At 48.6% G+C, this 14759-nt stretch overlaps 1 protein-coding gene across 1 annotated transcript in view; it reads right to left on the bottom strand.

The window, feature by feature from the left end:
* Positions 1-14759, bottom strand: part of TCF7L1 (transcription factor 7 like 1) — a 159242-nt gene that overhangs the window by 17711 nt on the left and 126772 nt on the right. The window contains exon 4 of the mRNA XM_072768932.1: positions 2789-2872. Within this exon, the coding sequence (XP_072625033.1) occupies positions 2789-2872 (84 nt within the window). The remainder of the gene's footprint in view (positions 1-2788; positions 2873-14759) is intronic.

Below are 14759 nucleotides of genomic sequence, written 5' to 3'. Positions count from 1 at the left end.
ACCTGCCTTCGGCCCAGGGCGTGATCCTGTAGTCCTGGGATCGAGTCCCACATCGGGCTCCCTGCATGGAGCCTGCTTCACCCACTGCCAATCTCTCTCTCTCTCTCTGGTCTCTCATGAATGAATAAAAAAAATCTTAAAAAAAAAAAAAAAGAAAGAAAAGTCTAGAAAGAATGGAAGCTTAGAGAAGGCAAAGAACTGTTAGTGTCTCAGAGTACAGGCTTCTGGAGCCATGAAAGGAGGAGTCCAGGAAGCAGAGGGCTGAAAACACTGTCTGATGCCACCTGTGTTGAGAAAAAGCAGGAGCAGTGCTTGGACTCAGGCATGAGATGGCAGTTGCCAAGCCGAGACAGGCTGCAGGGGATTAGCAGGACAAATGATGTAGTGATGGAGGTGGGAGTCCTGCTCTTGTGGGGGAAACCAGGGATGAACACCACAAGGGAAATAAGATAATGCTTGCAGGAGGAGGAGGGCTGGACACAGGGCTTTTATTTTATTTTTCAGAGACGGATGGCTCTGTGCGATAGGAAGGATGGGAAGGTCAACAAGTAGCTGTGCTAGTTTTAAAGGGAACTTACTTCCTCTAACAGTAGATGGAGATTTCATTTCATTTATTTATTTTTAAAATATTTTATTTATTTATTCATGAGAGACACACACAGAGAGAGAGGCAGAGACGCAGGCAGAGGGAGAAGCAGGCTCCATGCAGGGAGCCCGACATGGGACTCGATCCTGGGTCTCCAGGATCACGCCCCAGGCTGCAGGAGGCGCCAAACCGCTGTGCCACTGGGGCTGCCCTCATTTTATTTTTAAAATCTATTTATTTGACAGAGAGAGAGAGAGAGAGAGAGAGAGAGAAAGAGTTGAGAGAGTGAGCACAAGCAGGCAGGACAGCAGACAGAGGGAGAGGGTGAAGCAGGCTCCCTGATGAGCAGGGAACCTGATGTGGGACTCGATCCCAGGACCCCGGGATCATGAGTCGAGCAAAAGCAGATACCCAACTGACTGAGCCACCCAGGCACCCCTAGATAGAGATTTTAGACAACATGCAGAGAGACAGTTATGTGGAGGGAGGAGAAGAGGGAGGGCCGTGCTGTCTCAGGGTCCACTGGAGTGGGCTGGAAGATGCCACAGGATGGGTGGGAGGTGAACAAAGACTTGAAACAGTTAAAGAGAGATAGCTGTGCCAGGAGGGGACAGGCCAGGTTTGTGGCAGAGTGGATGTGGGATGCCATGTCCTCCACCGTGACTGACCACTAGAGGGCATCAAGACCTCAGGCTGGGCCACGCCAAATGGGACTCCTGAGGACCAGAGAGATACCACCTGGGCCTGCTCCTGGGGCTGCTCAGGCCTTGGTGATTGACCACAGAGCCTCCCAGAGGCAGCCTGCACGGGACAGCTGCCTGGTCACTGTTCCCTACACTGTCACTGGTCTCTCCTCGAGACGGTGGGAGATGGCTCTCCCCACCTGTCTCACCAGTGGATGGCAGCGACAGTCACCTGAGAACTACACATGACATTATAAACTTCCAAGGGCTCTGCCTCCATAAGCCGCTCTCATAGTTACTGGAAATCATATGGGCTCATCGAGCCTTTACTTATCTTCTATGTAGATCTTCTTTCTTAACTAGACTCTAAGCTTTTAATGAAAAAAGGCTGTCAGAGTATCTTAAAATGAGATGAAATAATATGTCTGGGATTAACTTTAAAGCAACCCAGGGTAGTAGGAGGGGGAGTGTGGGTAAAGGGATCAGGTGAAATTTTCCATAACAATATTTTAAACACCACCACATTGGAGCACCGGGGTGGCTCAGTCGGTTAAGCATCTGTCTTTGGCTCAGGTCGTGATCTCAGGGTCCTGGGATCAAGTCTCATGCTCCTCCCTCTGCCCTTCCTCCCTGCTCATGCTCTCTCTTTCTATCTCAAATAAACAGATAATATCTATCTATCTATCTATCTATCTATCTATCTATCTATCTATCGCCATGTTTTCCCAAGTCTCCTTGTCTGTAGAATGTGTAGGTCATGCCAGTGGGGTTCCTTTTAGCTGCACCCTCTATGATTCTGAGGCTCACCGTACAGTGTGTACCACCAGTTACCTTAGGGGTGTGTGGGTCTTAAAGCTAGGGATGAGAATGCCCGAGCTCCTAAGAAACGTCCTGGAAGGCAATGTCCTGGGACCATCTCATGGACATCAGTCCACTCTAAGTCCTGAGGAGGGGAGACCTGCTCGGACCCCATTGCTCCTGCCTCCCAGGACCAGCCAGATCTTCCTCCCGGGCTTAGCTGCTGCAGTGCTTGACACAAAGGCCTGAGCTGCCCTAAGCTACCCTGCTGGGGTTTTTGTTTGCACGTGTTTTAATTAATTCTTTCCTATGACATCCTGTATAAAAGAGCCTCTTCAACTGCTGTTGCCTGTAGCTAAGAGGAGAAGTGGCAAGGCAGAAGGAGCTCCAGCAGAGAGAAAGGACACCACCGCTGCCCAGGTGGAGGGGCGGAGGGATTCTGAAGGCAGCGGGAAGGACCAGGGGCACCAGTCAGGGTCAGGCCAGGCGTTTCTAATCACACAGCATCCTGGTGGTACGTGTGTGTGTGTTCAGGTGGAAGGGGTGGAAGAGCACACAGGTAACACCACTACACCCCTGCCTGCTCAGCTCTTCACCCGAGGCACACCCTGGGGCAACACTGCTAGACCCCATCGGCTTCGGGAAGGTGGAGGGGACGCCTGGACGCCGGGTGAGGCGAGGGAGAGTATCCCTCTGGCACTTGAAGGGGAAACAGACTTACCAAGTGTGCTGGGGATGGTGACCTGGTGTCCTTGACCGTGGCACTGGAGGGGACATCGAGGAGGGGCCATTTCATCTGCAGGTACTGCACAGGGGACAGAAGACACAAGGCATCTGGTGAGCTGAGGTCTCGCGAGCACCCCGAGAGGGCAGAGGAGGCCTCTGCAGTTACTACTGTTGGTTTACTGCTCCTGCACACACTCCTTACCATCTCTGGGGAGGGCACATGCTTATAATCACCCCCACCCCCACCTCCATCATTTTGTGGGGGACACTCACAACAGCTCACCAACCATTGTATCCCAAGAGCCCATCGCTAAGGTCAGGTTCCCCTTGCTCCAGTCATGGGACAAGCAGGGCTCATCAAGGGACCAAGAGCTCCCAGATGGTGATCTTGTCCCATTCCCATCACTTCTAGTATCACACACAATACTACCTAAGAAATGGCCTCCAGGAGTAGCTGGGGGAGTGAATGGATAAAAACCATCTGCCCAACACTCGAAGAGTCATGAGTCACATCTATCCTTACTCAAAGATGCGGATTTAACTTCAAGCTACAGCGTTTCTTAACCTTGGAAAGATGACCCCGTACCTTACCCTGTATTATTGCAGAAAATCCAAACCAAACAGTAAACCCTCAACATTACACACACATGCAAACACACTTTCTTGGAATAAAACGCCTCTCCTCAACCTTGGCGTGGCAGTCTTTGGCAAGGGCCTGGAAGAGAATGAGTGGGGAGGAAGTGAGGGGCCCTGGGTGAGCTCATTTGGGGTCTGGAATCAAATGCTCATGGGTTCAGGGTCTCACTATGTCCAATGGAGGCTGTGCAACCCTGTACAAGTGTCTTAACAACTCTGAGTCTCGGTTTCTTCATCTGTAAAGCAAGGCTAGGTCAACGACTTTACTTGTTGTGAGAAGGATTAGGGACAATGTCAAGTATGGAACACAGCGCTTCACACGTGGGAGACATTTGAAAAACGGCAGCTATCATTTCCATAAGCAAACCATTAGTCTTTGCCAGGGGCTAAAGCACACATGTTGTCCTAGTGTCAACACTGATACAGTGCTTCTGGGCAGCAGACCAGCTATGCAGCCTCTTCACAGAATTCTTGAGGTTACTTTGAAAATTACACCTCCAATGAGAAATGATGGCTCCAGGAAGAGTTTCAGAGAGACAGAAGTAAGTCTCTGAGTTATCCCTTGCTCTGGTCATTCAATTTCAGGGAAAAAAGAAATTGTGATTTGGTCTGGAGCTACGTATGCAGGATTGGAAAAGTAGGATGGGCAGCGCCCCTTTGCTCCTCATCAGCCACAAAAAAATGGGCTGAGAGGGGCAGGCTCTGGGCTTTCAAAACAATGTCCACAGGCAAGGATAGTAGCCATAGGACACACCTACAGAAGGCCAGTGAGTCACACACTGCAGGTGGGATGTGCCAAATGGGCCTGGCTGTGGGAGGCGTGGGAAGTGGGAACCCTATAAAGAACAGTCTCCACTCCGGGCCCTCGGGTATGTACCCCTCTCCCCCTCCCCGCTGCCATATTGACTACAATTCTGTTCCTGCCTCTGCTGACCCTTTCCACCCCCACTCATCCCTTACCCTGCCCAGAGCCAACACTTCCTAGATGAATTAACTGGGATTTCAATGCCTTTGGCAAGTTAAAAGGACTGGGCAAACACTGGAATCATTAGTTAAAACTCATTTCCTCAGTGAATAACCTGTGTGCCACGCGAGCAGTTTCCAAAGCCTTTTCACATATGTAAACTGGTTTCATCTTCACAGCAACCCTGCTGTTACAAGTAGGGGTAACTGTCCCAAGTTTTCAGAGGAGCTAATGGAGGTAAACACAGGGTGACTAGCCCAACTTTATGGGAGAGCTGCCGCTGAGGTCCCTTGACTTCAAACCTCACACCGTTCACTGCAACATGAGTCAGAACGCTTCCCATAACATCACCTCTTGAAACCGTGTCCCCACCCCAGCTTTTTCTTTGCTCGGATGGATTTTTCTCTCTCCCTTTCTGGCTTGCACAGGGCTGGCCACCTCAGAGCTGAATGAATATATATACACATCAACATTCTCCTATAGGGATGTTTCTCTAGAAGCAACAACCTGCACATTTGTTTATTTTTGGAAGTTGAACTACAATCACGAATACCACATGCTCAAGAGAAGTGTTCCGAATCCACCCCCAACATGAAACAGAGTAGGAGGGTTCCCGAAACCCACCAACTCTACCAGCATCTGGTTTCCTAATTGGGAGTCCTAAAGACACACGCTGAACATCTTCAGCCTTGTTGGCTTACCAGAGATGTTCTCAGATAAGAACCCATCTGAATCCTAGTTTGGGAAAGAACATTATCTGCTGACCTCTGGGGTCGTGAGCCAGAGCTGGCTTATGGAGTCTAGTGCAGGGTTTCTCAGCTGTGACACTACTGGCATTTTGGGCTGAGTATTGTGCGGGCTGTCCTGTGCACTGCAGGATGGATGTGTAGTAGCTTCTCTAGCCTCTACCTACCAAATGCCAGTAGCTCCCATTCTCCTGCCCATTTGTGAAAACCAAAAATGTCCCCAGACTGCCAAACGTCCCTCAGTGAGAATCACTGCTCTAGAGGCTGGAGAGCTGGTACTCCTAGACTATGAGCTGCATGAGGGATTGCCTTCGGACTCGGGCTCTTGAGGTGTAAACATGCAGAGACACACATACTCAGAGCAAGTGCTTTTAGTAATAGCTACTTGTTTCCGATTGTCTATCACACACTTGGTGTCTGATCTACCCACTGCCTGGAATTCCAGTGGGTGGAAGAGACAACACTGTCCTCTTTTCTCTGTAGGGTTCCCTCTCACTCAATGACTCTAACTGAGACTTGGAAGCTTAGAGGTAGGTGAAAACCTTTAGCCTTATCCAGCACTGAAGCCTGGCTCCATAGAGATCTGTCAGACATTTGGAGAGAGCAGTTCTGGTCCAGAACTGTTCCTGCTGCAGCCAATGGGGGTGGGGTGGAGGGCACCAAGGTGCAGGTGTGCATGTGCACAAGTAAGGATTCATTCTGGGAGGCGGGAAGATGAAGGATTGTCTCCTCCCTCTTTCTACTTTCCTGCCTTTTGAAGATTTTGAAACAAGTGATGAAGGGGGGTGGGGGTAGACCTATAAAAAGACATTGGAGCCCACTGTAGCTTAGCTATCAAATGACTCTGGATCGCAATTCTGAAGAAAGGAGCATTCGAAACAGATAGCTGAGCTTCCCAGAACCATGAATCCAGACAGCAGGAGCCAGCAGCACCCCTGTAATCCTCTCCCACCTCAGCACCAGAAATGTGGAGGTGGCTGGGCAACTCAGAATTCCCGGGTCGGGCCTAACCCAATGTTTAGTGGCAATAAAATTCTCTTTGTCTGCACTTTTTATCTGAAGCCAGCCCCACAAATTACCATGGGGCCAGCTATCAGTGGGATCATGTCCTTGGGGATTAAGAGAGGTGTGGTTAAGCCTATAGTCTTCACGTGATAGTGCCATGTGGGCAAATTAAAAATTCAGGTTTCTCCAAGCTTAGTCTAGGTTCCATCCCACTGATTATACCTGGCTCCTGACCAGTGCATCATGCTCAGGCTGCAGCATAGTGGAGATGGTCCGGCTACCTCCCTGCCTTATGTAAAATACGGAACCTGTGTGGCATCAATGCAACTGATGGCCAAGCAATAGCAATGGCTGGTGCTCATGAGATGCTGTCTGAGATAAGTACTCTCTTCTGATGCTCAAAAACAGAAAGAAAAAACCAGTCCTCAGGCACCTGGGTGGTTCAGTCGGTTAAGTATCTGCCTTTGGCTCAGGCCATGATCCCAGGGTCCTGGGATCCAGCCTCCAATCAGGCTCTGCTCAGTGGAATCTTCTTCTTCCTCTCACTCCGCCCCCCCCCCCATCTCTGTCTCTCTCTCAAATAAATAAATAAAATCTTTTTTTAAAAAAAGAAAGAAAGAGAGAAAGAACCAGATCCAAATGGTGAGTATTACCACTCTTGATTTACATATGCATGTTTACATATGATTTACCGTATGTCGTGACTGAGACAGGACAGAGACGCAGTTCCCTACTCTTATGGAATCTAGAAAACTCTTTCTGGGGATTGGCGTTCCACAGAACACAGTTGGGGAGCTGACGCTATTGTAGTTCCCAGTTAAGTAGACTGAGGCTATGGTTTAGAACCTGTCTTTATTAAGGAAGGACGCTTCTGTTCATACTTTTAAATTGTTTTCCTTGAACAGTTGTTGAACTCTCCCAGAGCCACCAAAATGGTCATGTGCTTTCTCTTATTTGACTCAGCTGTAATGTGTATACAGTGACAGATTTTTCTTTTTTTTTTTTTTTTTGTGACGGATTTTTCTTACACGAAAGCACTCTTGCATTTCCCAGGTAAACCTTGGTTTGGTGATGGTTGCCTGTTCATTCTTGCTCTGTATTGTGGAATGCTAACCACGAGTGTCTTAAGACTTTTACTTTTCCATTCATTCCTAAGGAAGAGTGAACAAAGGTTTTCCTTTTTGTGATATCTTTATCAAGTGTTGCTATCCGTGTTATCTTGGCTTTATGATTTATAAGGGGGGGCTGCACCTCTTTTCCTTCATGCTCTGGCTCCCTTTCTGCTTCTTGGCCCCTCCTCAGTGGCCTCCTTGGGGTGAATGCTTGGCCAGGTGGGCTATTTCCATTCGACTCGGGCCCAGGGAAGGGTGCCTCTGAAGGGTGCTCTAACCAGACAGCCAGAACCCCCTTTCCTGCAGGGAGGCGGAGAATCGTTCCTACAGGATCCCTGCTTAGCTTGAAGACTCTGCAGCAGATTAATTGCAGCTGTGCCCTGGAATTTCCCCAACATACAAATCTTCATGATGTAAAACAGCTGGGAGGAAATCCCAGCATGCCCCGTACAGAGGCAGAACTGCCAATGAGCTACGGAGATTAACCCTCCACCTCCCAGAAGGCAGCAACGCGCCCCCCCCTCCCACCCACCCCTGGGCCAAATCTGCCCCTTCCAAGCTTGCAGTGGTGCGGACAGGACTCTACAGGACTCTGGGTAACGCCCACATTCTCCCCATTCACATGTTCTCACAGAAAACCCTTTAGGCAGGGCCCAGGCAAGAGAGGAAGCAAAGCTTCATGTTACAGAATCAACAGCGGTGCTCCCAGAAGGGGTGCACTACATTTAGAAGGATGGAAACTAGTCATCTCCAAAAGCTTCCCAGGTGAGAACATCCCACCCCACAGAATTCCTTCCATTTCTTGGTGATAGCGACAGGCCAGCAGCACAAGGAAGGGCCTTTCCTCAAGCTTTCCTGTCCCGCGGTTTCTGTGCTACCACAGCAGAAGCCTCTCAGTTTAGATGACCACTCTTTCCTGCCTCTCTGGTCCCCAGTGATAAACAGACACTCTGGAACCCCAAAGCCAGAGCCCCTCGAATAGAGAAGAGGGGTCACCCAGACCTCCCTCTTAGGAAACCATACGGTGCGTGCAGCCACCCAGGAAGACAGGATAGAAACCCAAGCCCACAGGCAGACAGACAGCTATCCACCACACAGTGACAAGGACATTGGGCAAAATGCAATATTTTAACACAAAGAATCGTATTATAAATGAAAACTTAGGAATCAGTGATCAGTTGCTCTTTACATTCTGCCACAGTTGGGGATGTAATCATTCCTCATCGGGACTACTGCAAGGGCTCCCCAAATTCTCTAAGAGTTTAGCTTCTAAAAACTAGCTCGGTGGCGCAGCGGTTTGGCGCCTGCCTTTGGCCCAGGGCGTGATCCTGGAGACCCGGGATCAAATCCCACGTCGGGCTCCCGGTGCATGGAGCCTGCTTCTCCCTCTGCCTGTGTCTCTGCCTCCCTCTCTCTCTCTCTGTGTGACTATCATAAATAAATAAAAATTAAAAAATAAATAAATAAATAAAAACTAACTCATGGGACACCTGGGTGGCTCAGTGGTTGAGCATCTGCCTTCGGCTCAGGGCGTGATCCTGGGTGCGGGATCGAGTCCCATATCGAGCTCCCTGCAAGGAGCCTCCTTCTCCCTCTGCCTCTGTCCCTCTCTCTCTCTGTGGGTTTCTCATGAATAAAATCTTTAAAAAAATTTAACAATAATAAAAACTAACTCATCAGGGGGTGCCTGGATGGCTCAGTCAGTAGAGCAAGCGATCCTTCATCTCAGGGTCATGAGTTTGAGTCCCACTTTGGGCATGAAGCCTGCTTAAACAAAACACCAAAACAAAATCCAACTAACTCATCAGATCTCCTCCTTGCTTAAAATCTTTTCCTGGTTGGCTGCTGGGGGCCAAGGGATAAAGTCCTCAACTCCCCAGGAATTTGGGGCCAACCTATACCTTCTAGTTTCAACCCTCCCGGTTCCCCTATCCATCTACTCCTAGCACCCCCTCAACCTCCCCTCCCCCACCTCGATGCCAACTGCACTTCAGTTTCTACTACTACACTCTGTGCCATTTGCTCGGCTGCTCTCCAGCCTGGAGTATCCTTTACTCAAAGGAAACTCTAACCCTTTCTTCAAAACCCTGTCCCAAGGTCACCTTCCCAGCTCCCCACAAAGTGCCAGTCACTCTCACCTCTGGGCTTCAGCTGTCTTGGGTGTTCCCATGGCACTCGTCATGCTGTGTTGTTGTTATCCATTTACAAATGCTTTCTATCCTTTGGACCATAAGGTCCTCAAGGGTCACATCCACATCCCCACTTTCTCGCCGAGAAGACAGCATTCATGATGCATCCAGACCCTGTCCCATGTTAAACCTTAAGTACTTACCAACCTCCTAAGCCCTAGGTTCCACATCTCTAACACTGGGTTGTCCGGTCTTTTCTGAATCCTTTAGAGATGTGGAACACACATAACGGAGCTCCTTTCACTCTTGAGTGATTGGCTCTCCGGTTAATTGGCCTACTATCGCCAAGAATTTGTAAATGCAGCTTGGAGGCTGTGACACCCAACCCTGCCAGTTCCTGGAGGCCTGTTAAAGATCCTCTATCTTCTGTCGAAATGGACAGAAGTTGATCTAAATTTGAAAGTCTACCAACATTGAGCAATGGGCTCATTAGTGGGGAGACAGAAATGCTCTCCCAACTAAGAACAAATGTTTCGTTTCAGGAAATCACTGAAGATAAAGTGAAAGTATTTAGAACTGGTTTCCAAACATGATGAATTAGACAATGTTCTGGGAGCAGAAGTATAAAAAGCAAAGTTTATACTCTTATCCCTTATTTTCTTTGCTAAAGATGAGTAGTTTCTACACTCGCTTAGTTTTGTGGGTGGCACTAAATCCCAAACACACAATCACCTTCTTTGTTTTGCTCATGTGTAGAAGGTGGGGTTCCTTCTTAAGTTTTTGTTAATAGGTGAGTTGTTACAAATAAATCCAAAATGTCTTAATACAAGCTAATTTTTCATGTAATAAGACATATATAATTTTCCTTGGAAAACTTTATTTATTTATTTAAAAAACTTATTTAGAACCACATTTCTGCAGTGTTTTAAACCAACAAAATGACTTTTTTCTCTGAAGCACCTGTCACAGCATTTAGGTCAGCAAATATTTTTGGAGCCCCTCCTTTGCATTGGCAGTGGAGGGGCTCTAAAAATATTTCATGACTGAAGAGTAAACTCAAAAATAAGAGTGGATTGGTTAGGTTTCAGTGTTCCCATAAACACCTATTCCCTGCCCATTCTGTCAAATAATTCCCTTCTTTCCTGGATGGTCTTCAACTATTCTCTTCCTCTTCCAACTCGTAGAATCTGGCAATTCTGCAAACCAGACTTGACCAAAGGTTGGTTTTGCATTTGCCTTTGGCTCAGGTCATGACCCCAGGCTCCTAGGATCAAGTGCCTGTGGGGAGCCCGCTTCTCCCTCTGCCTATGTCTCTTTTATTTGAAAGAGAGAGCAACAGCTCGGAGGGTGGGAGGCCAAGGGAGAGAATCTTCAAGCAGACTCCCTGGAGCCCAACACAGAGCTTGATCCCATGACCTGAGATCATGCCCTGAGCCAAGACCAAAAGTCAGATGCCCAACCGACTGACCCACCAGGGTGCCACTTGAACATTTCACCTTTAAAATGGGGGTATTTTACTTCAGTGGCCTGCAGGCAGGGACCTGGACCAGATGGCCTCCCATGGAAGAAAAACATGAAATGTGTGTCTAAACCCCAGTGGGTTCCCAAGAGTGGAGACTGCATGGAGGTACTCAAGAAACAGACTCTGGAGTCCTCACTGGCCTCTGCTCACAAGCTGGACCTGAGGAGGCTACCCATCTTTCAGCATCTCTGGTTTCTCATTTGTAACATGGGAATAATAGCAGCTACCATCTGGAAGAATTTTTTTATCTAGTGCAGAAGTCACTTGGGAAAGGACCAGGCACAGGGCTGAGCACCCGATGAGCTCTCAGGAAATATGTGTGTAGTCATTAAAATTTAAAGTTACTTTTCTCAAGGAGCCTATTACCTGTACTTTCCCCAGGGACAGGGAAGAGCTAATTAAGAGAGCCGACCACTCACTCATCTCTGGGTGCTACAGGTGGAGAAGTCCTGCTCAGTGGTTTGCTACTGAATGTGTGATGACCAGCTCTCCAAGCAAAAACCCAAACAAAAACCCCGCTCTGCAGCAGTTGCCGGTTTCGCAGTGCAAATATTCCCACCACAGCTGATTCCAAGCTACCACAGTGAGTCCCTGACAGCAGGGTTGGGGAGAGAAGCTGATGATTGGTGGGGTAGCAACTGGCTCTGGTACACATCGCCCGCAGGCAGGGGCTGAGGGGGGCTCTGGCTTGCTGGGGCTGTTGGCTCTGTTCACAGACCCTGGAAGGCCGATGCATGCGGTCCTTGGCTAACATGGGCCCAAGGTCTGGATGCAGGGTTGGACCCTCTAGACAGGCAGATCTCTCTGTGTGCTCCTTTCAGAAGGCACAGGGAAACTCTGCCCCTAGAGCACTGGGCATCCAAAACAAAGTCAAAGCTACACAAATCGCTACTGGGTCCTCATTTCTGAAGCTTAGAACTACAGGCCTCCTCCATCTAGGCAGCCTCTCACACTGGCTGTGATCTTGGGGTCGGCTTGGCCTGGGCAGTTTCTGTTCTCACTGCTGGACACATATGGTGACATAGTCACCATAGGGCAGCTTTGTAGGAAGTGGCCTGGACACCTGGCCCTCCTTTCCCTCAGCTGAACCCAGCCTGCTCCCTCTTTCTCTCCCTTCTGCCTTGGGCCGTGTCATGGCCATGTCTGGTCTATACTGGCAACACTCTCCCCTTTTCAGGTAAGATCATCTATCCCGGCCCCCAGTGTGGGCTCAGACTTGGCTGAAGAGCCTAGGCCCCTGCACAGAGCTTTGTGCCCTGTTCTCTGGCCTGCACATATGCACCCCCACCTTGCTCACCTAGCACCATACTAGAGCGGATTTATTCTGTGGAATGGCTCCATGGTATCCACTGTACAGAAATGCTGTAATCTACAAACAGTCCATATTCACAGACATGTAAGTGCTTCCCAGTCTTTGCTGCAATGAATATCCTCGAACACTCATCATATGCTCACGTATTAACACAGCTGTAGATTACTTTCCCAGCTGGGAGGAGAGCTGCCAGGTCAAAGGTTTAGGTTTTGAGAAGTATTATCAAATTTCTCAGTCTACACTGTTACCAGTAACATAAAAAAGAGCTTATAGCCTTGCCCACAGGGTCATCAAACATACTGATCTTTGCCAAACTGACAGGTGAAAAACGGTAGCTCCTTATACCAATTTGCATTTCTCTTGCTGTGAGGCTGGGAATTGTCACATGTATAGGTAATGATCTGAAGGACACGCAAAAGATGTATGTGGCCAAGAGGAAGTAGACTTACCACCTCCGGAGCGGGGGGGTGGGGAAGGAGGGAAGGTATGGCAACTGCCAGGGCAATGGCAGCCTTGGTGAGCTGTGCAGGAAAAGGATTTCCGTGGCTCCTCAAGAGTTACAAAGCATGGTGCAACCTCTACTGCATCTGCCCATCTGAAGAAGGGCTGATCTAAGGGTATAGCCTGTGGGGTGGATGAGTGTGGAAGTGGGGGGGGGGGGCAGGAAGCTGCCACTGCTGCTTGGAGCTTAGTGGGCAGGGGAGCTAGTGCATGGCCATCTCCCTGCTTCCCTTCCAGTCCTTCTGCTGGCTGGCTGCTCCCCTTCCTCACCACCTTCCCATCCATGCCTCAGCACTCAGTGGTCTGGCTTTTGTTCCAGTCACTCATCTGTCTCTATCACTGCAAGGGCATTGAGGACTTGAGAAAGAGAGGTAGCTTTGTATCTACCAAACCCTGCAGGCCTCCTGCAGACCCCATATTATTTGGCAGATCTAGGGGAACATGTTTCCCACCCGGAAGCCCTCCCCTCCCTTACCTCCTATGGTCTCGAGCTCTGTGTACCCTCAGGTTGATTCACCTGTATCGACCTGAATAAAAGTCTCCCATGAACTGTTTAGGGAGAAAAGCCAGTTAAAGAACCTGGAAGGACAGTTACCAAAATGTCATCACTGGGTTTTAGCATTTCGGGCAACTTCCTTACTTTCTTCTTTGCATTTTTCTTATCCCTTTGAAATTTTTACAATGACCATGTGCTGTATCATAGCAAGAGTAAGCAAAGCTACTAAAATGTGTCCTAGATTTAATTTTCTTTCCCCAGCCCGTCTTCAAGTTTCCCCAACTACAAACCTCAAAATCTGCCTTCATGTCTTCGCTTCTCCACCTTCGGTTGGCCAACAGCTTCCATGGGTTCTAGACCTCTTTCTAGACTGTAGGGATTCAAGACCTTCTTATCTCATGGCTGGGCTACTGCGGCAGCCTTTTTTCTGCTTCTGGTCTCCTGGCTCTGAGTCCGTTCTGCTCCAGACTCCATCTAGGGAGCACTAGGAGGTAGCCAGACAGTCTGAAGGGGGAGGTGGTGCACAAAGGTTACTATGCCCCGGACTGACACAATGTCCAGTGTCCAGCTCAAAGAATAGGGTGCTAGATCAACACCCTAATCCTCCTCCATAATGTCACTACTGCTTCTGTCTCCCCATCTCTAGTTCATCCATCACTTGCCCCTAGAGATATCTTTCTTCATTTTTTTAAAAGATTTTATTTATTTAGTTGAGAGAGAGCATGCTCACAGAGGGAAGAGAAGCAGACGCCCTGCTGAGCAGGGAGCCCAGTGTGGGGCTCCATCCCAGGACCCTGGGATCATGACCTGAGCTCAGGGCAGACACTTAACTGAGCCACCCAGGCACCCCTAGAAATACCTTTCTAAAATACAAAAACTAAGGTATTTAAAGGTAGCAGGTGGCTTCCTATTCTTATAGAACTGCCAACTTACACAACGGATTGCAATGGAGTGAAAGCTCTGCCCGGAGCACCCCATTAATATGATGTGGGCACCTCCTACAAAAGGTATCTGTTTCTGTGCATGATATGCAATGGGAGATTTTTTTTAAGTGCTTAAATAACTAGAATGTAAGTCAGCAAATGATAGGCTCATAGAAGAGAGGGGTTGTGGCAGACAGGATTCTCACAGATAAACTGGAAAACTTCATGCAAGAGGTGGCACGAGAGCTGGGTCACATGGGCAAGATACACCTTTGTAATCATTTTAGTTTTTAAAGCATTTTATATTAATTATCTCATGAGACATTTTAATGACCTCTAGATAAAGATAAGGCAAGTATCATCAACCTCACTTAAAAAAAGGGGGAAAACGAGCCTACTGGAAGCTTCTGGATTTAGAACTTCCCATGATCACAAACCAGTTGATGCCCAGTCGGCACTAAGAAATAGACCTTTGGACTTTTATGGTATGACTCAAAGGGTACAAGAGCATGCTTTTGGTCTTCTAGAAGCTCCAATCTCACCTTGGAATTTTGGGGTAGCAAATACAGAGCATGAAGGCTGCCCATGGTGGACATGGCTAACAGATCATGGCATTCTTC

This window comes from Canis lupus, chromosome 12 (genome assembly GCF_048164855.1).
Source record: "Canis lupus baileyi chromosome 12, mCanLup2.hap1, whole genome shotgun sequence".
Lineage (NCBI taxonomy): Eukaryota > Metazoa > Chordata > Mammalia > Carnivora > Canidae > Canis > Canis lupus.
This window is presented reverse-complemented; position numbering and strand designations above follow the sequence as displayed.